Source organism: Trachemys scripta, chromosome 2 (genome assembly GCF_013100865.1).
Source record: "Trachemys scripta elegans isolate TJP31775 chromosome 2, CAS_Tse_1.0, whole genome shotgun sequence".
Classification (NCBI taxonomy): Eukaryota; Metazoa; Chordata; order Testudines; family Emydidae; genus Trachemys; species Trachemys scripta.
The window spans coordinates 176,458,666-176,481,403 of record NC_048299.1 but is presented as its reverse complement, the minus strand read 5'-3'; the positions used below and the strand labels follow the sequence as shown (position 1 = coordinate 176,481,403).

The window sequence follows — 22,738 nt, the reverse complement described above, 5'->3', positions numbered from 1 at the left end:
ACCTCCACATATGACTGCACCTGAAGAGTTTGGGGCCTATTTTCTTTACACCATCTATAAAATATTTATGGGGAAGAAGCATTTAAAAAAGAGAACTCTATGGTGGTATTAATATTTTTCTTCAGGAAAAATAAAGATGCTGATTGAATATGAATTGTTTACTTGCTCAGCTAACCATAAAAAGAGAAGGTGGCCTACTGTAATTTATGATTCCACCAATATGCATTTTATTGGCCATGAGTGTATCTTTGTTAGAATTCCAAGCTGATGAAAGCCTCATTAATGTCAACATTCTTTTAAGCAAGACTGGACAAAGCAGTAGCAAGAATACTCCAGGACACTATCCTGTATTGGCATGGATGGACTTAAATGACATCATTGCCTGACTCCTGCCATAACAATATAATAGGTCCCTTGTACCCCCACAATCTATTACTCTATTTCTTGGTTAAGGTGCTGCCTCTGCTTACCGCTGTACAGAAGATGCAGCTGCATTCTTGAAGAGTAGTCATCTTATCAAGAGAATGTTCACAGAGACATAGCTTGCAAGTGACTAGAGGTTCCAGAGACAATCCCCCAGCTTCTGACATGTCAGCTGTCATGGTGTGATGGCCGATCTTACCAGCAGAGTCCATCCGTTCATTAATATCTTACTCTGGTCCAGTCAACCTGCAGAAAGAAAACAGCTGAAACTCCCCAAAAGCAATGCCAGTAGCAAAAAAGTTTACATAATAATCCAATGTAAAGCTATCTAAGAGGTTTGGTTAAGTGAGCTTCCTCTAACTTACCTGTAGTTCCTAATTCATTTTAGAGTTGTGTATTGTATATCTGGATGAAAACCCTTGTCGGCTGAACTGCTAGATGTTATTCAAAAACCTTCTTCTGTGCTTGTTTTCTTACTGGTACATTTAAAAAATACTGCACAATACTGGGGATAATTTCATTTGACTATTCTGTTGCATGATCCTCACGTTAACTTAAATGGAGCATTTCAAATTCTGAAATGTGAAATGGTGGAAAGTAAATGTACTGATTTTATTCAGAGCTTTTTACCATTTCCTAAACAGAAAAAATGGGGTGCAGCGATGAAAGCGCAGGACAGAGAGTCAGACGGTCTGGAATCTATTCAGAGTTCTGAACTGATTTGTTATACAACCCTGGGTGCAGGACTAGCCACAGCACACATTAGAGAGTGTTCCCAGCACTAGATGCCTGATTCTCTGTTGGCCTGCAATGTGTGTAGTTATTTTCACCAGGGAAAAGCAATGGTAAAACTTTGGCAAATCAGAATGACAGCATTATGCACTCACTTTACACAGGTGTAAATCACTATGGTAATGGAGAATCAGGTCCAGTACTCATGCGTGCATGTGTGAATGAGAAAAAAATATAATTTTCTCCAGAAAAATGGAACTGAGCCCATTCAAAACCTTTTTGGAGATATAAAAAGACTAGGTTATTTTATAAATTATTTTTAATTTCTAGACTCCTCTATACTTCCTGGTTGTGTCTGACAGTGACGTCCTGAAATACCATAAGAAGAGCCTTTGTTAGATTTTGGGCCCAATTTTGCAGACCCAAGCAATGGGCTAAGGTTCATGCATCCAGACTTCTGGGTGCTTATCCAAAGCAAAGCTCTCCTTTAAAGGTTCACTAAGTCCAGTCCTCATTCCATTATCCTTAGCTCAGTCTCTTTATGCTACCATGCCGTCCATAACAATATAGCTCAGTGGTTTGAGCATTAGCCTGCCAGGGCCGGCTCTGGCTTTTTGGCTACCCCAAGCAAAAAAAACCCGGGGCGGCCAGAACGGCGCGGCCGGAGCCAGGATGCAGGGGGACTCCCTGCGCTGCGGACGTGCCCCAGCTAGCGGGGGAGAGGGAGTGGGAGCGGGGGGGGGAGAGATAGGAGAGATAGAAAAGGGGGTTGGCCAGGGCTTCAGCGGGGCGCTATCACGCGGACCCGACCGGTGCGCCGCCTGGGAGGGAAGGACGTGGACTGCCCTGCCAGGCTTGCTGCAGGGCACTCCTGTCCTCCATGCCGCCGCCCCCTACAGGGCGGCCAGAGCGGCACAACAAACAAAACAAAAACAAAAACAAAAAAAGTGGCCGTGCCGCCCTAGGATTGGGCAGAATGCCGACTCGAACAATCTGCCGCCTCAAGCACCAGCTTGGTGCCTGGAGCCGGCCCTGGAGCCTGCTAAACCCAGGGTTGCGAGATCAGTCCTTGAGGGGACCATTTAGGGATCTGGGGCACAAAAAAACAAACAAAAAAAACAAAAAATCCTGTCAAGGACAGTACTTGGTCCTGCTAGTAAAGGCAGGGGACTGGACTTGACCTTTCAAAGTCCCTTCCAGTTCTATGAGATAGGTATATCTCCATATATAAACAATGAGTTCCTCATAACGGTAGAGCTAGAACTATAGCCATTGCTGGAAGCCTTTGGAACAAAACACCTCTCTGAGTCAGAATCTATAATACGCCGTTCTGTAATTGCTGTGTCAGTGAGTCACTGGAACTGTGATAGTGGATCAAGAACTACCTACCTGTTACTTAGTTCTACATTTTAGATCTTAACCCAATATATATAAAGAATTACAACATATGTTTACACAGATACACAGACACTTCTACTGCAGCTGTACCTTCACAGTATTACACTCTTACCATACGCTATTAAGCACAATGTTATTCACTTCAGTACCATGCAGAATTTCCAGTTTTTTTGGTACCTATAGTGAAATATGTGGCTGGAAATAGGAACTAGAAGGGGAAAAGAAGAGGGGGAATATTTTAGATTTGGGATTGCAAGACAGAAATGGTTATTCATCTTTTCCAGGGTCAGATTTCCAACTAGCTCTAAGGGGGCTGTGACGCTGGATTTGCACTGCGTATGCATGAAATAGAAAAGAGGTTAATGAGACTCAATGTGGGTCATGGAGTTAACAGATTATTTATTAATTTTAAAGATGGTCAAAATTTGGCAAAGTGACAGACAAGTAGCACTAGCAACTGTAAACACACCAGTCCTGATTCTCCTCTATGTCTGAGCTGGGCTCGGATGTAGTAGAGAATTGCAGCCACAGGGAGCTGGCTGTGGCTCCCTGGTTCCCAGCTGCCTTGCCCAGGTGAGCACTCAAGTAGAATGGGAGCTACTCTGCCATTTGCAGATAAGGCTTGCTAGACCTTGGCTCTACTACTGCCCCCTCCTACTCCACCCCATGCCTCTCCTTACACCAGGGGTAGAGCAGCAGCTGATGCAGGAGGCAGCTGTGGCAAAGATTCCCAATACCTGGGGGAATTCTCCTGTGAGGATTTCCGGCCAGTGACGCAAAGTGAACTTGGAGGTGGACTAGAGAATCTGGCTCATAATGATGTCAAATCCAGCTTACTTTACCTAGCACATAGTCCCACTGCAGTGGGACTCTGCAAGTGAGTAAAGGAAGCAGGATTTCATCCAGTGTCCACACCCACACTGTGCAAGCTTTCTTCAGACAGCCCTGACGATACACTTCAATCCTGACCTACAACATTCCTGCTATGCAACATTTAGGCCTCCTCAGAGCAGTCAATCCACAAACAATCTTCTAATTGGCACAGAGGTAAACTGGAAACACTGAAAGTTTTGTAGGCTTATTTTATTATTTTAGTTAACAATAACAGAGGACCATCAAAGTGCCTTTACAAAAGATTAAAATTCACATTATAATCAATAAGTAGACTGCCCCCAAGTCTACTAAGCACATGCCAAAAATTCAAATTCAATACAAATAAATTAACCAACAGCTACACATATCTGGAATGAAAAAAAGTCGATGGAAGAAAAAAAAGGTGCCCCATGTTTTGGTCAATAAAAATTTTAAATATAGCTCTCTGAAGAAATTCAGAAGACCTGATGTCACCAATTCAATGTCATTCACCCAAACAATGTATTTGAAAACTGATTTTACAAGACATATTTATATTTAACAAATCTGTAAGCACTGTGATCCATTCTTTCTTGCCTTTTTCTTACACAATGCTTTAACCCATTTAAAATAGGATACCCACGTCAATATGAAATGTATTGTTGCCCCCTTTTACTGGAGGCCTAGTCAAAGTTTGGGGACCTGTAGGGTGGTGTTCCAGTTGGGAGTACAAATTGGTGGTAGTCAGGTAATTCTTTGATGCAATTTTGTTTATTTACAAAGAATGTATTCACTGAACACAGAAGGAATAAAGTAGCAGGAAACAGTTTATTTTGCTCACAGCACCAAAAACACTCTTTTCAGCTTGAACCCCTGACTCAAAAAAACCCTCTCCCCAGGTTTCTTCCAGAGTTAGCCACCTGCTTTTAGCTGTTCCTTCCGGCTGTCTCTCTCACTTCGTCTGTTCTTGTCTGACCTCAGTTTCTGTGAGATCTCTGCCCACACACATACACACCTACTGAAAACAATACTCAGCCAAAAACTCCTGTGTGAGTTCACACACCCTTTTGTTTTAGGTGGGGCTTATACTTAGAGTTATGTTAATTGAAGAATATGTTCACACCTGCCAATCTTAAATCAATCCCATTACAAGGTTTCACCCAGCTCATAACAATATCATTGAAAGCTGAGTGGACTAGAGTACGGGGCATAACTGTTCAATAAACTGCTTCACTGAACAATAAAGACTATCAGCTGTTTTCTGAACAGTTACAGTATTCCAGAATGCTCTAACCCCAAGAGAGAGTCTACATTAAATTCTTCCTTGATGTAAATCAGAGGCATTATGCCAGGGATGTATCTGAGCTGCTATATGCAATGGCTGCCTCACAAGTGGAAAAGGCAAGAGATGTAGACTATTTTTTTAAAGTCATTGTCTATTCTCTTTACACTGTATGTACTTTTCAAGAAGTATGGTGTGTTTACTTAAATTGCACCAGCTTTGTCAGATGTGCTCACATTTCCATAACCATACATCTCTAAGGCCTGGTCTACACTAGGAGGTTATGTCGAATTTAGCAGCGTTAACTCGAATTAACCCTGCACCCGTCCACACAACGAAGCTATTTATTTTGACATAGAGGTTTCTTTAAATCGATTTCTGTACTCCTTCCTGACGAGGGGAGTAGCGCTAAATTCGACATGGCCATGTCGAATTAGGGTAGGTGTGGATGGAATTCAACGCTAATAGCTCCGGGAGCTATCCCACAGTGCACCACTCTGTTGACGCTCTGGACAGCAGTCCGAGCTCGGATGCTCTGACCAGCCACCAGCCACACAGGAAAAGCCCCGGGAAAATTTGAATTCCTTTTCCTGTCTGGCCAGTTTGAATCTCATTTCCTGTTTGGACATCGTGGTGAGCTCAGCAGCACTGGCAACGATGCAGAGCTCTCCAGCACAGGTGACCATGCAATCGCAGAATAGACAGAGGGCCCCAGCATGGACTGATCGGGAAGTCTTGGATCTGATCGCTGTGTGGGGCGATGAGTCCATGCTTTCGGAGCTGTGATCGAAAAAACGGAATGCGAAGATCTACGAGAAGATCTCCAAAGCCATGACGGAGAGAGGATACAGCCGGGATGCAATGCAGTGTCGCGTGAAAATTAAGGAGCTGAGATAAGGGTACCAGAAGACCAAAGAGTCAAACGGACGCTCTGGATCCCAGCCCCAGCATTTCTACGAGGCACTGCATTCCATTCTAGGTGCGGCCGCCACCACTACCCCATCACTGTCCATGGACTCTGATGATGGGGTATTGTCGACGGCCGCTTCCTTGGAGATGTCTGCGGACGGGGAAGATGAGGAAGGAGATGAGGAGGACAAGGCAGTCGACAGCGCTTTCAACGCTGATTTCCCTGACAGCCAGGATCTCTTCATCACCCTCACGGAGATCCCCTACCAACCCTCCCAAGGCGGTAACCCGGACCGTGAATCAGGGGAAGGATCAGTAGGTAAGTGTTTTAAACATTTATTTTGAACAGAATAGGAATGGTATCTTAACAATGGGTTTTTCATTATTAGTTTGCCCTAGGCACTTTAGTTTCTAGTCCTTCCCAGTGCTGCTACTGGAAAAGTTTGTCAACATGTCAGTTTTTTCATGATTAGTTTGCCCTAGGCGCTTTAGTTTTTAGTCCTTGCCAGTGCAGCTACTGGAAAATTCTGTCAATATGTCCGGGGATAGAGCAGAAATCCTCCTGGGATATCTCCAGGAAGCTCTCCTGGAGGTATTGTGAAAGCCTTTGCATCAGGTTCCTGGGGAGAGCAGCCTTATTGAGTCCTCCATGGTAGGAAACTTTTCCGCACCAGGTTAGCAGCAAGTACTCAGGGATCATTGCCTCGCAAAGCATGGCGGCATACGGCCCTGGTGTTTGCTGGCATTCACGCAGCATGCGGTCTTTCTCTGTCTCCGAAATCCTCATCAGAGTGATATCACTCATGGTGACCTGCTTTGAATTAGGGGAATGTTAGTATTGGGACTGATTGCCTGTTCCTTTACATAACTGTAACCAGCGGTTTACAGCCATGCGGTGGAGGCGGGACAGGGGCAGCATGCAGGGATCTTTCCCGGGGACAGCCGCGAGGGGGGTGGGACAGGGGCAGAGTTCATGCTGGCCGGATTGCCAGCAGCAGGAACTGGCCAACGCTAGGAGCATTGCTTGGACCGTGAAAGGAGGGCACTGCTATAAATTAAGCTTTAAGCAGCCAAAAGTCTACAGCTTACCATGTCTGCCTGCTAGCCGAATTCCGTTGTCCGGCCCCGCTTGTGTGATCTGTACAGCAAGACCGCAGGCACTCAATGGGAAGGCCGAAAATTCGACCTTGTACTGAGTGCGCATGTGATAGGTACTGTGCATGGTCTTGTTCACAGAGAAAGACTATATTCATTGTTCGCAAAACTGTATCTTTCTGAGGAAGGGAGGGATAGCTCAGTGGTTTGAGCATTGGCCTGCTAAACCCAGGGTTGTGAGCCCAATCCTTGGGGGGGGCCACTTAGGGATCTGGGGCAAAATCAGTACTTAGTCCTGCTAGTGAAGGCAGGGGGCTGGACTCGATGACCTTTCAATGGCCCTTCCAGTTCTAGGAGATGGGATATCTCCATTAAAAAAAAAAAAAAAACCACTCCCTTTTTCCTATCCCACAGCTGCGAGTGTCTCCCGAGCTACCCCGGCATCCCCCTCCCAGAGGCTGGCACAGATCAGGCGACAAAAAAAAAGGACATGGGACGAGATGTTCTCAGAACTTATGGGCTGCTCCCAAGCCGAGGTGGCACAGCAGACCCAGTGGAGGGAGAACATGTCGCAATACCGCGATCACACAGTGAACGGGAGGACAGGTGGCGGCAGGAAGACCAGCAGGCAACTCAAACGCTGCTTGGACTAATGAGGGAGCAAACGGACATGCTCCGGCGCCTTGTAGATGTTCTGCAGGACTGGAGGCAGGAGGACAGAGCCCTGCTGCATTCTATCTCTAACTGCCCTCCCCCGCCACAAAGTCCCATCCCCCCCCTCACCCAAAGTCCCAAGAAGGAGGGGCAGCAGGGGCCGTGAAAACAGTCACTCCACCCCTGCAGACTGCTCAAATTGCAGAAGGCTCTCATTCCCAAAGATTTGATAAGTCCTTTCCTTCACTCCAAAAGCACCTCACCCAAGCCCCCGTCCCAGTTTCATCCCCAACTGTGTAGTTGTTAATAAAAAATACGTTTCTGTTAATTACTGTTTCCGTCATGTTCTTTTAGAGGAGAGTGTGTTTGAAGGGGGGTAAGGAGGTTGGTAATTGGAGAGGACAGTCACCTTTACCAGGGTACAGACACGGGGGCAGGTTCAGCAGAAGGTCACACACACATTGCAGTCACTAGGCACCCTGGTCAGTCTGGGAGGTGGTTTTCATGTTCTGTGTGGGGGGGCTATGTGAGTTTGTGGCGGGGGAGGGCGGTTACAGATCTTATGCAGCGGTCCTTAGCCTGGATGACAGAGCCACGCAGCAGGGGATCTGTAACCGCCCTCCCCCGCCACAAAGTCACATAGCCCCCACACACAGAGTCCCGAAAAGGAGGGGTGGCAGGCTCCGTTGAAACAACCAGTCCACCACTGCGGACCGCTCTAGGAGCAGGAGCCTGTCATTCCTCGAGTTTAGAAGCGTCCTTTCCATCACTACACCCTTCCCCCCCTTCCAACACACCTTTAAAAATAAAATAAATGAAACTTTGTTCACTAACACCGTTTTCTTTATTAAGGATTTCGTGGTAAAGGGTTGAAACTGGGACGCAGACTGTGGTGGGGAGCGGGTGTAGTGATGGAAAGGACGCTTCTAAACTCGAGGAATGACAGGCTCCTGCTCCTAGAGCGGTCCGCAGTGGTGGACGGGTTGTTTCAACGGGGCCTGCCACCCCTCTTTTTCGGGACTCTGTGTGGGGGGGCTATGTGAGTTTGTGGCGGGGGAGGGCGGTTACAGATCTTATGCAGCGGTCCTTAGCCTGGATGACAGAGCCACGCAGCAGGGGATCTGTAACCGCCCTCCCCCGCCACAAACTCACATAGCCCCCACACACAGAGTCCCGAAAAAGAGGGGTGGCAGGCTCCGTTGAAACAACCAGTCCACCACTGCGGACCGCTCTAGGAGCAGGAGCCTGTCATTCCTCGAGTTTAGAAGCGTCCTTTCCATCACTACACCTGCTCCCCACCACAGTCTGCGTCCCAGTTTCAACACTTTACCACGAAATCCTTAATAAAGAAAACGGTGTTAGTGAACAAAGTTTCATTTATTTTATTTTTAAAGGTGTGTTGGAAGAGGTAGAAGGGGGTTGGTAACTGGAGAGGATAGTCAACATTAACTGAGTAAAGAAATGGGGGCAAGTTCAGCTTCTGTTTAAACAAACAAACTTAATAGTCACAGGTTACCCTGCTCACTCTGGAACCTAGCTTTCAAAGCTTCCCGGATGCACAGCGAGTCCCACTGGGCTCTTCTAATCACCTGGCTCTCTGGCTGGGCGTAATCAGCAGCCAGGCGATTTGCCTCAACCTTCCACCCCGCCATAAAGGTCTCCCCCTTGCTCTCACAGAGATTGTGGAGCACACAGCAAGCTGCAATAACAATGGGGATATTGGTTTCGCTGAGATCAGAGCGAGTAAGTAAGCTTCTCCATTTCAGACATCCAAAAGCACACTCTACCACCATTCTGCACTTGCTCAGACGGTAGTTGAAGAGTTCTTTTTCACTGTCCAGGGTGCCTGTATAGGGCTTCATGAACCAGGGCATTAGTGGGTAGGCTGGGTCCCCGAGAATCACTATAGGCATCTCCACATCCCCAACAGTTATTTTGTGGTCCGGGAAGTAAATACCTTCCTGCAGCCGTCTAAACAGACCCAGCGTTCCTGAAAACACGAACATCATGAACCTTGCCCGGCCATCCGACGTTGATGTTGGTAAAACGTCCCCTATGGTCCACCAGTGCTTGCAGCACCATTGAAAAGTAGCCCTTTCGGTTAATGTACTGGCTGGTCTGGTGGTCCGGTCCCAGGATAGGGATGTGAGTTCTGTCTATAGCCCCACTGCAGTTTGGGAATCCCATCGCAGGGAAGCCATCTATGATCACCTGCACATTTCCCAGGGTCACTATCTTGGAAAGCAGTAGCTCAACAATTGCGTTGGCTACTTGCATCACAGCAACCCCCACGGTAGATTTGCCCACTCCAAATTGGTTCGCGACTGACCGGTAGCTGTCTGGTGTTGCAAGCTTCCAGAGGGCTATGGCCACTCACTTCTGGACAGTCAGGGCTGCTCGCATCCGGGTGTCCTTGCGCTTCAGGGAAGGGGACAGCAACTCACAAAGTTCCAGGAAAGTCCCCTTCCGCATCCAAAAGTTTCGCAGCCACTGTGATTCATCCCAGACCTGCAGCACTATGCGGTCCCACCAATCCGTGTTTGTTTCCTGGGCCCAGAATCGCCGTTCCACAGCAACAACATGACCCATTGCCACCATGATGTTCACGGTGCGGGGTCCCGTGCTTTGTGAGAGGTCTGTGCCCCTCTCAGACTTAATGTCCTCACAGCTCTGCCGTAGCCTCCTCGCCCGATTTCTCAGCATCTGCCTCTGAAAAAGGTGGATGATAAGATGCGAGGTGTTGACAACGGCCATAACTGCAGCGATGATCGCAGCGGGCTCCATGCTCGCAGTGCTGTGGCGTCCGCGCTGTCAATCACCAGAAAAGTGCGCGAACTGATTGCCCGCCGGTGCTTTCATGGAGGGAGGGCGGGAGTGAGGGTTGAATGACGACAGTTACCCAAAACCACCCTCGACACATTTTTTGCCCCAGCTGGCATTGGGGGCTCGGCCCAGAATTCCAATGGGCAGCGGGGACTGCGGGAACTGTGGGATAGCTGCCCACAGTGCACCGCTTCCAATATCGACGCTTGCCCCATTAGTGTGGACTCACAAAGTCGAATTACTGTCCTTAGTGTGGATACACATGTTCGACTTTGTAATATTGGTTCCACAAATTCGCTTTAAGTAAAATCGAACTACTCTCGTACTGTAGACATACCCTAAGAGTAACAGCTTTGGTGCCACGTGACCAAGTATGACCAGGTATGCCAACAATGCCCCTCTGCCATGTACATTGGCCAAACCGGACAGTCTCTATGTAAAAGAATAAATGGACACAAATCTGACATCAGAAATCATATTCAAAAACCAGTAGAAGAACACTTCAACCTCTCTGGTCACTCAGGCCTGGTCTACACTATGAGTTTAGGTCGAATTTAGCAGCATTAAATCGAATTAAGCCTGGACACATCCACACAACAAAGCCCTTTTTTTCGACTTAAAGGGCCTTTAAACCGGTTTCTTTACTCCACCTCCGATGAGGGGATTAGCGCTGAAATCAGCCTTTCCGGGTCGGATTTGGGGTAGTGTGGACGGAATTCGACATTATTGGCCTCCGGGAGCTATCCCACAATGCTTCATTGTGACCGCTCTGGTCACCGCTCTCAACTCAGATGCACTGACCAGGTAGACAGGAAAAGCCCCACAAACTTTTGAATTTCATTTCCTGTTTGCCCAGCGTGGAGCGCACAGGTAATCATGATGGAGTCCCAGGATCGCAAAAGAGCTCCAGCATGGACCGAACAGGAGGTACGGGATCTGCTCGCCATATGCGGAGACAAATCAGTGCTAGCTGAACTCCGTAGCAGTAAACGAAATGGCAAAATATTAGGAAAAAGTCTCAAAGGCCATGAAGGATAGAGCACATAACAGTGCTGCATGAAAATTAAGGAGCTAAGGCAAGCCTACCACAAAGCCAGAGAGGCAAACGGAAGGTCCGGGGCAGAACCGTAGACATGCCGCTTCTAAGCGGAGCTGCATGCCATGCGAGGGGGTGCAGCCACCACTACCCCAACCCTGTGCTTTGACTCCATCAATGGAGAATCACGCAACAGGGAAGCTGGTTCGGGATACGAGGAAGATGATGATGAAGACAATGAAGATAGCTCACAGCAAGGAAGCAGAGAAACCGGTTTCCCCAACAGCCAGGATATGTTTATCACCCTGGACCTGGAACCAGTAACCCCCAAACTCATCCAAGGCGTGCTCCCAGACCCTGAGGGTGCACAAGGGACCTCTGGTGAGTGTACCTTTGTCAATATTACACATGGTTTAAAAGCAAGCATGTTTAATGATTAATTTGCCCTGGCAATCACAGCCAGTACAGCTACTGGAAAAGTCTGTTAATGTGTATGGGGATGGAGCGGAAATCCTCCAGGGACATCTCCAGAAAGCTCTCCTTGATGTACTCCCAAAGCCTTTGCAAAAGGTTTCTGGGGAGGGCTGCCTTATCCCATCCGCTATGGTAGGACACTTTTACCACGCCAGGCCAGTAGCACGTAGTCTGGAATCATTGCATAACAAAGCATGGCAGCATATGGTCCCGGTGTTTGCTGGCATGCAGACAACATCCTTTCCTTATCTCTTTGTTATCCTCAGGAGAGTGGTATCATTCAAGTTCACCTGGTTGAAATGGGGTGATTTTATTAAGGGGACATTCAGAGCTACCCGTTCCTGCTCTGCTGAACAGAAATGTTCCCCGCTGTTAGCCACGTGGTGGGGGGAGGGCTGAAGTGATCATCCCAGAGAATTGGGTGGGGGGAGTAGTTGGGTTTGTGCTGCATGTTAACCCAGAAACCGCAGCCCCTCCTTTTACATTGCAAACCCATTTTAAATGGTCAACCCAACAGGTGCTTGATATGGGAAATGAGGGCGCTGCTATTTGAAACCATTCCCACATGTTATGAAGGTTAAAAAAGCCAAAAGACTGTGGCTTACCATGGCTGCCTGCAAGCCGAATTCTGTTGCCTGGCACTGCCTGAGTGATCTCTTACACCAAACCGGCAGGCCCTCAATATAAGAGGAAAAATGCGACCTTGTAATGAAAGCACATGTGCTGTGTAATGTGAACAGCAAAATTTAACGTGAAAGTGTGTACCCATTGTTCTCAAAAATGTGTCTTTTTTAACCACCTCTCCCTTCTCCACCAGCTGCAAATGTTTCTCCTTCGCAGAGGCTAGTGAAGATTAGAAGGAGAAAACGGCGGACTTGGAATGATATATTCTCAGAGCTCCAGATGTCCTCCCACGCTGACAGAGCACAGCAGAATGCGTGGAGGCAGTCAATGTCAGAGTGCAAAAAAGCACAATATGAACGAGAGGAGAGGTGGCGGGCTGAATTGATGGAGCAGCAAACTGATATGCTCCAGCGTATGGTTGAGCTGCAGGAAAGGCAGCAGGAGCAGAGGCCGCCACTACAGCCCCTGTGTAACCAACAGCCCTCCTCCCCAAGTTCCATAGCCTCCTCACCCAGATGCCCAAGAACACGGTGGGGGGGCCTCCAGCCACTCCACCCCAGATGATTGCCCTAGCATCAGAAGGCTGGCCTTCAATAAGAGTTAAAGTTTTAAACTGCAGTGTGTCCTTGTCCTTCCCTCCTCCCCTACCCCTCCCAGGCTACCTTGGCAGTTATCCCCCTAGTTGTGTGATGAATTAATAAAGAATGCATGAATGTGAAGTAACAATGACTTTATTGCCTCTGCAAGCAGTGCTCGAAGGGGGGGGAGAGGAGGGTGGTTAGCTTACAGGGAAGTAGAGTGAACCGGGGGGGGTGAGGGAGGAGGAGGGTTCATCAAGGAGAACTATAGGCATTTCAACATCCCCAACGGTTATTTTCTGGTCCAGGAAGAAAGTCCCTTCCTCCAGCTTTTGAAACAGACCAGAGTTCCTGAAGACGCGAGCATCATGTACCTTTCCCGGCCATCCCACGTTGAGGTTAGTGAAACATCCCTTGTTATCCACCAGGGCTTGCAGCAGAATTGAAAAGTATACCTTGCGGTTTATGTACTCAATGGCTTGGTGCTCCGGTGACAAGATAGGGATATGGGTTCCATCTATTGCCCCACCACAGTTTGGGAATCCCATTGCAGCAAAGCCATCCACTATGACCTGCACGTTTCCCAGAGTCACTACCATTGATATCAGCTGGTCTTTGATTACATTGGCTACTTGGATCACAGCAGCCCCCACAGTAAATTTGCCCACTCCAAATTGATTCCCGACTGACCGGTAGCTGTCTGGCGTTCCCAAGCACAGGGCTATCGCCACTCGCTTCTCAACTGTGAGGGCTGCTCTCATCCTGGTATTCTGGCGCTTCAGGGCAGGGGAAAGTAAGTCACAAAGTTTCATGAAAGTGCCCTTACGCATGCAAAAGTTTCGCAGCCACTGGGAATCATCCCACACCTGCAACACGATGCAGTCCCACCAGTCTGTGCTTGTTTCCCGGGCCCAGAATTGGCGTTCCACGGCATGAACCTGCCCCAGTAACACCATGATTTGCACATTGCTGGGGCCCGTACTTAGTGAGAGGTCTATGTCCATGTCAATTTCTTCATCACTCTTGTCGCTGCGCTGCAATCGCCTCCTCGCCTGGTTTTGCTTTGGCATGTTCTGGCTCTGCATATACTCCAGGACAATGCACACGGTGTTCATAGTGCTCATAATTGCCGCGGTGATCTGAGCGGGCTCCATGATCCCAGTGCTATGGCGTCTGGGCTGAAAAAAGGTGCAAAACTATTGTCTGATGGAGGGAGGGAGGGGCAAGTGACGACATGGCTTACAGGGAATTAAAATCAACAAAGGTGGCTGTGCATCAGGGAGAAACACAAACAACTGTCACACAGAATGCCCCCCCACCCCCCTCCAAAAGATTGAACTCAAAACTCTGGGTTTAGCAGGACGTTGATTTCACGGAGGGAGGGGGAAGCAAATGAATATAGAACAAATCTAATCCATCTATCTTTTACATCTTAGGCTGGCAGCAGACGGTGCAGCATGACTGATAGCCATCGGCATCTTCTGGGTGCTTGGCAGAAAATGCTGCATTACGACTGCTAACCATCATCGTCAAGACGGTTCAATAGGACTGCCGGCAGGACTGAGTCTCCAGGAAACAAAACATGTCTTCCCAGGTGCCTCTGACCGATCTCACTGAGGAATACGACGATGATGGATACCAATCGTAATACACCATCTACTGCCAAAAGGCAAGGAGCTGCTGCTGTATAGCAATGCAGCCCCACGACTGCCGGCACCCAGATCGCCGATGACGGCTACCAGTCATACTGCACTGTCTACTGCCAAAAGGCAATTAGCTGCTGCTGTGTAGCAATGCAGTACCACGTCTGCAGGCACCCAGATGACATATGGTGACGGTGAGCTGAGCAGGCTCCATGCTTGCTGTGGTATGTCGTTTGCACAGGTAACCCAGGTAAAAAGGCGCGAATCGATTGTCTGCCGTTGCTCTGACAGAGGGGGAGTGGCCTGACGACATGTACCCAGAACCCCCCGCGACACTGTTTTTGCATCATCAGGCATTGGGATCTCAACACAGAATTCCAATGGGCGGCAGAGACTGCGGGAACTGTGGGATAGCTACCCACAGTGCAACACTCAGGAAGTCGACGCTAGCCTCGGTACTGTGGACACGGTCCGCCGACTTAATGCACTTAGAGCATTTTATGTGGGGACACACACAATTGACTGTATAAAAACGATTTCTATAAAACCGGCTTCTATAAATTCGACCTAATTTCGTAGTATTGACATACCCTCAGTAACAAACTTAAAGGTGGCAATTTTGTAACAGAAAAGCTTCAAAAACAGACTCCAACGAGAAACTGCTGAATTTGAATTAATATGCAAACTAGATACCATTAACTTTGGCTTGAATAGAGACTGGGAGTGGCTGGGTCATTACACAAATTGAATCTATTTCCCCATGTTAAGTATCCTCACACCTTTTTGTCAACTGTCTGAAATGGGCCATCTTGATCATCACTACAAAAGTTTTTTTTTCCTCTTGCTGATAATAGCTCATCTTAATTAATTAGCCTCTTAGAGTTGGTATGGCAACTTCCACCTTTTCATGTTTTATATATATATATCCTTACTATATGTTATAGTCTATGCATCTGATGAAGTGGGCTGTAGCCCACAAAAGCTTATGCTCAAATAAATATGTTCGTCTCAAAGGTGCCACAAGTACTCCTGTTCTTTTTGTGGATACAGACTAACACAGCTGCTACTCTGACCAGGTATGTCCTGCAAATGCAATGAATCTGAATGGAGGGCCTATAAAAAAGGTCAGCTCAGGGGAGGGTAAACTGCACAGTCACCAGGAGTGCAATTCTCTGAGTGCTCAGTACAGTCAATGTTTTTGTCTGTTTCATTCAATTGCCCGCAGACACTTGCACTTGTCTCTGGGGATGTGACAGAGCTTTGTGCTTCACAGCAACACTGAAATGTCTCAACACAACCCATAAGCAAGAAAATATAAAGGCATCCTCAAAGCAGAACAAAGATGGCCTAGAGGTGAATGAATGAATACAGACAAAAAATAGTGGAAGAGTTCATAATAAAAACAAATAAACAAACAAACAACAGAAGCATTCGAGGGGTGTATAGTTGTTGTTTGTCCTGGGGATTTTCTGGCAATGAGGGGTCCTGTTCTTAGAAAACTGCCTGAGTTTGTTGGAAAAAATAATTTCAAGGAAAAAATAATTTTAAATCCACTAACTGCTCTCAGGAATTTACCTAGCCTGCCTGGTGTCTGTTTCCTGACTTAGTTGCCAGTGGCAAATCTTGATATTAGTGTTTGGACGGGGGAATAATCACTGGAGGCATACTCTATGGGCTCTAGTCACCCCTCTGGGCACAAAGCAGTGCAAATTACATCATCTGCTACTAATGTCACTTCACATCAAGAATTCACCAGGAGGGGAGGACAGATAACATTTGCACTACTGCCCTCCCTCAAGGTTTTTACCCTGTAGGGTTACAGGATAGAAGCTTCAAACTGTGTTCGTAGGAACTCCACAATTAGAGGCTAAAGTTGGTGTAGTCCAGGGGCGAATCTGGCTCTATATTAATATGTCAGAAACATCTATTGCTTGACTTGTCATAACCAGGTAGGTGAGGTAATATCTTTTATTGGACCAACTTCATTGTTATCACAACCAATAATGCATCCCTCTGAATTTCACTATATAAAGCTAAAAAGTATTATCAATAATAATTATTTTCAAACACTCTATTCTGGAATCAATATAAATTTGAAAAAGACATCTGATCCAAACTACAGAAAAGAACAGAAGCTTCTATTTCTCAGATGAAAAGGTAAGAACAACAAATATGATGTCACATTTCATCATCTGATTCACCATAACATATGCAGTCCATGTTCACTGGATTTAATTCTATTTTTATTGGTAAGTGTTGATAAAGGTTGATTTCACTGTACGCAAACAAACAGATAAAAAAATATGTCCATTGATAGGTCAAAAATTACAGATAGGCAAAGTAAGAAAAATGCTGCATAAGAAATTAGAGTTTGATTTAAGGATTGTATGTATTTGACATATGAGGTTAACAATTTGTGGTTTAACCATTATAAAGCTTTGACTTTTTTCATCTCAACATCTGCAGTTATTAAATAATTATTGTCTGAGCTCCGCTGCCCACCCCTCCATTATCTGACTCCCCATAATTTAAAAGATAGGTCATCAATGGCTATTAGCCAAGATGCAATCCCATGCTTCAGGTGTCCCTAAACGTCCAACTGCCAGGAGCTGAGACTGTACAACAGGAGATGGATTATTTGAAATTGCCCTGTTCTGTTCATTCCCTCTGAAGCATCTGGCGCTGGCCACTGTCAGAGATGGGATACTGGCTAGATGGACCATTGATCTGACCCAGTATGGTCATTCTTATGTTCTAATTTCCTGCAACTGTGAAAATGTAAATCAATACAAATTGAAAAAAAGCTGAAAATAAACATCAATATTCATTGAAATTATAAAAAATAAAATCAATATGCTGTATATACTCATTCATAAGCCGAATTTTTTTAGTAAAAAAAGGGAAGCACCAGAGAAGGGAGTCGGTTTATGAACGGGTATAGAGAGGGAGAGGTGGGACCGCAGCCCCTCCCCCCAACAGAGGGAGCAAGGAGAGGCAGCACAGCCAGCAGAGCCAGAAGGGAAGAGGCGGAGCCACAGTCTCTCCGCTTCTGGCCACACTGCTCTCCCCGCAGCCTCCGAAGCAGCTGCAGCCCCGGGGCTGGCAGGCTGCAGCCGTGCTGCTTGGCCGCGCCCCCCAGAGCAGGCTGTGGCTGCGCTGCCCAGCCCGCCGGAGCACGCTGCAGCTGTGCCGCCCGGCCCAGCCCGCTGGAACATGCTGTGGCCGCACTGCCCGGTCAGGACCACCGGAGCAGGCTGCTGCCGCGCTGCCCCGCCTGCCGGAGCAGCTCCAGCCAGGCCAGAGACATCCTCCCCTGGCCCTCCAGGTAAGGTGGGAAGAGATGGAATGGGGAGAGTGTGGGGGTCCTGGGCTAGGGGTGGGGTCATTTAGGGGGTGGTCAAAGGGGTTACTCTCCTGACTCCCAGCTTCTCCCCCCAAAAAAATTTCCCCACCAGTTGCTGTCCCCGCTCATTAGGGTAAGCAGCTGGCGCACCAGAACACTTTATTTACTCAGGTTTACCTCCGTGCCTGCGGACGCTCGAGGTAAACAAACCATCTTGGCCCACCAGTGGCTTTTCCTGATGGCCCAGGAGCCAAAGTTTGCTGACCCCTGAATTATAGGGTCGGCTTATGAATGTGTCATAAAAATTTTCCATTTTTACTTATCCATCTTCGGGGGGAGGCAGGGTTGGCTTATAAACTAACTGGCTTATGATCGAGTATATATGGCAGTATTCCATTTTTAAAGACTATATAAGCATATTACGTTAATAGTCAAGTATTTATTTATCAGTCCAAATCCTGGGTTTGGATATGCACATGGATATCAACAGAAAGTGGAATAATCAGTGTTTTGAAAGAGCCATACAGATGAACACACTCAACTGAGGGGTCCTCAACTCCTAAAAATTGTACATTAGAATAAAGATCCACCCCAAATAATGTGTTTGACTTCACATGAGCAACCTTAAGCATACATCCCAAATGTTCAGAGTCTGCTATCGCAAAACAGAACCTTCAGACTCCAAATTTCTTGAGTGTATCGTATTCCATATGCATCATGAAATAAAAAAAATGACAAAAAGTCTCCTCAAATGCATTGTCAATAGGGAGTTGCCTCCAGACATGTGATTTTATACATCTTTCCACTATATCAGAGATCCAAATGAAACCTCCAGCACTTAAGGACATCATGGAGAACTGTGAAAACCTTCTGCCTTGATGCTGAATGCATAAATGTATTATACTCATGTATACAAGTCATTTGTCCATCTTTTACATTCAATGTCCAAAAACAGGACCTAAGTCAGCCCTTGTATTTACAAACATTATTCCACTAAAGTCAGTAGAGCTGTACGTGTTTACCCAGGGTTGTAGTTAAAGGGTGTCAAGAAAGGGGAACAAAGAAACAGGAGAAATGAGGCTCCAGGAACTGTTAACTACACAGAAAGTGGTAGTCATGTTTTTTTCAGCATGGTCTTCACTATGAGGAGAAGCTGGACTCTATTTTTGGCAGAGATGTCACCACTAAATCATGGTATTTTGTGGACACAACCAAGGACACCTCCATAGATGCTGACCAGGACCGAGCCAAAGAAGGTTGATCCTGAAACCCAGGATCTTGTAGACCTGCACACCTTACTGAAGTCTGAGGCAGACACAGTGCTGGAGACCCCAGACTCTCCTGAATCACAGGCAGAGGACCAAACAGTGGAGGGGACTTCTTCCAGGAGGTATTATTTGTTACCTTAAAACTGTGGGAGGGGAAAATGAACAACACAGTTCCGGGTATCGTCAGGGCACCGCCATGTTGGTCTGCCCTCCCTCCACCTCCTCTGCTTTTAATACTCCACACCTTTGCTTAAAATGGCAGCTGTGCTGGACAGTTTAAATATATCAGTCCCATTTATGTCTACCTCCAGCTGAAACGTGCCATGTGCCACTCATAACCCCTCTACCATAGTGGTTATTGCTTCTTTTCCTGCCGGTCGACCACATGGCCCAAGCCTCCCCCTGTTCAAGATGGTGGAACCATATGGGTTAAACATTAGATGGATTGAATGGAAGGCACATTTAGTGTAGCAGTAAATAGAGAAAGAAAAAGCTCTAGATATTTTCAGCTCACAGTTGCATTAATGACCTCAGCTTTGAGCCAATCCAGTTATTATGAGGTAAAAAATCACCCATCTCAACTGACAGCAACATTTCAAATAGCAAAGACATTTTAAAGCATTCACTCTCCCTTTCAGGTTACTGCAGAATTCTATTTATTTTACTGTGCATTTCATGCTAACCCACCAGTGTTAAAACAAGAGAACTTAAGCCAAAGATAGTGTTCTAATTGGGCATGAAGATTGCACAGCAATGCAGCTCTCTTGGCACTACCTGTATAGTTTGTGGTTCCCTTCCACTCCTGCACCAGCTCTGGGGGCACCACCCTGGCAAATGGAAATGTGGCATACCTTCCCAATTTGCCCATTGCCAATCCTTCTCTGCCTTTTGGGGATGTACTTCAGGATAACATCCTCTGACATAACAATGGCCCACAGAGGAGGACATGCAGTTACTAGCCTGCCTCTGCTGCCCACCCACCATAAACACCCATCCCACTGTCAACCTGAAATTACACATGCAACTAAAGGCCTGTTTCTGCTGGTCACCCTTCCTCCTCCCACCCATCAGCCACCTGTAGCCTGCTCATGGAATTATTAACAATCCATTCAGGTGCCCCAATGCCTCCCTCCATCCCACCACAGACCCAGAGTTCCTCTACAAACAGGGAAGAGCTTTAGAAAGTGTCTTACCATTTCCAGGCTCACCCAAGACTGGGAAGAGCCTATGAGAATGATATTCCAAAAATCAAGGAAAAAACATTGTTGACACAAAGACTAGAATTTGGACAATAACTACTTTTTCTTTTTCTCTTCCTCTCCCCTTCTCCCCCATAGCACCTGACACATTTCAGCAAACATGGACAGGTGTGCTAATACTGAGTGAAAGCCTGTCCAATCTATGCAAGAGGAAAAGGAAGTCAAGAGATGAAGTGTTTACCAACCTAGCATCCACAATCCAGAAGTGGGATAAAAAGATCAGGGAGAGGAGAGTAAGTTGCATTAAGCCTGATAAAGAGGAGTGAGAGAAGGCCAGGACTTGTTAGGAACACCTGCTGGGGATGATGGAGAACCCTACTGGGATGGAGAACACAGTAGCACCATGTTCAAGGATAGTGCCACATCCTAGGTGTCTCCTGATTCCCTCTTCCTCTGATAACTCTGCTCACTGGGATCCCCTTTCACTTTACTACCTCCAAGGAAAAGAGCCTTTCCTCCTCATTCCATGCCACAAGGCAACAAGGAGAAAAACATATGCTGGGAGAACCTTTTATCCCCCACATCCACAAAGGAAAGGCCCTTCTACCACCATTGTATACCACAAGACGTAGAGAACATTTTGGACCTTCCCAGGTGCACAAATCTGTGACCTCAAAAGCACATGTTTCAGAGTTCTTAGGACACTCTCTCTCTCTCCTTTTTTCATTTTTGCACAGGGTTTTTTATTATTTTGCATCATGTTATGTTTGTGAATTGTAAAAACCTTTATTGAACATTGTTCAGCTTGGTGTCATTTTTATTTATTTAAAAGTCATTGAAAATGTCATTACTTTCATACTTTGCACAGTGTACTGAAATCCCCATCTGGACTCTACTAAAACCCTTCCACCACTATATATAAAATGTCAAGACATGCACTAATCAGACATATACATTCTTCACTAGTTTGCTCCTCAAAGTAGGACCCTAATACATCCCTGAACCTGTGTCCCTGACGAATTGCAGTGTTTCGTAAAGGCCACCTCTCTGGGTGTTCAAAACATTCAGCATCTCCTCCCACACATCAGCAAGGCTCTCTTCTTCGCTCTCACATAGCTGCTTCCTACTGTGTTTTGCGCAACCTAACATACAAGGCAGATATTGTTCATCAGTCTCCAGTCTTGACATCAGGCACCTACATCTCCCAGAATGACAGGAAGAAGAGCAACACCCTAATGTCCATAGTGATCCTCGGAGAAAGAATTCCATTTTTCATTGCAGAAAACAATCTACAGTTTCTAAAGATCCTGGCATCAAGAACCTTTCCAGACTATCCCATATTAGTATTGGTGAACCTTCCATGGTGATCAGCTAGGCCTACAGAAATAGCCCTTTCTGTTGATGAACCCTGAGCCTGGTGGGGGAGCAAAGAAAAGGCATGTGGGTCACATCAAGGGCTCCACTGCAATTCAGGAACCTCAACGATGCAAATCCATCAATAATATTCTATTCATTGTCATGACTTATGAGCCAGGGAGACAGCACCTTCTTGATAGCAAAGTGCACACCTTCATTACAACAACCCCAATGGTTGATCTACCAACACCAAACTGGTTAGACACTAGCTTCTACTAGCAAGCTTCCAGATTGCAAAGGCCACACACTTCTCTACATTGAGGGGAGCTCTCATGTAACTGTTCCACCACTGCAGTTCCAGGGCAAGCTCTGCACAAATTTCTAGGAAAGTTGCTTTTGACATTGTAGTTCTGATGCGGATCATCCCAGGTCTGCAGCACTACTGTGTCCCACCGGTCACTGTTAGTTGTCTGAAATCAAAAGCAATGGTCCAAAGAGTGAAGCTGCTCCAGGAAAAGTTCACACAAAAGTGTCTGCTTAATTTCAGCCACCACCTTTCAGGTGCTGTATCACACTGGTTCTAAAGTCATTGTATGACTTGAGATATATGGCAGCAGCCTTTTTGTATTCAGCACCATAAAGATCAGAACACTCAGCAATGTTTCCTCCATGCTGCATGACAGCGCTTTGAAAATGGTGCTGGCTTGTAACAATAAGGATGCTGAGCTGAAACAAGAGTAATCATGGGAACTATTTACTTTGACCCCAAGTCCCATAATTCCAGTCCGGTGCATTCCAGTAGGTAACCCATACAGCCTAGCTCCAGAGCAATGCACCATGGAATGACTGCCCAGAATGCTGAGCACTTAATCTGAAACAACACAGACCTTTGTGGCTGCAATGATCACCAAGGGAAGTAGCTTAACCAGGGATAACTATGTGGTGTGGGTGCACTGCTCATACAACTCAGATTCACAGAACCTGCAACAGCTTTCAAGGGTAGACATGCTCTCACCTACTTAAAGTTAAATAAGTGCTTTGCTGCTTTG

General features: G+C 46.6%; 1 protein-coding gene across 8 annotated transcripts in view; it reads right to left on the bottom strand.

The window, feature by feature from the left end:
* Nucleotides 1–22,738, bottom strand: part of RNF144B (ring finger protein 144B) — a 131,024-nt gene that overhangs the window by 43,587 nt on the left and 64,699 nt on the right. For all 8 annotated transcript variants that reach the window (XM_034762398.1, XM_034762401.1, XM_034762396.1 and 5 more), the window contains one exon: nucleotides 471–669. In XM_034762398.1, coding sequence (XP_034618289.1) covers nucleotides 471–635 — 165 coding nt within the window. In that variant the 5' untranslated portion in view covers nucleotides 636–669. The remainder of the gene's footprint in view (nucleotides 1–470; nucleotides 670–22,738) is intronic.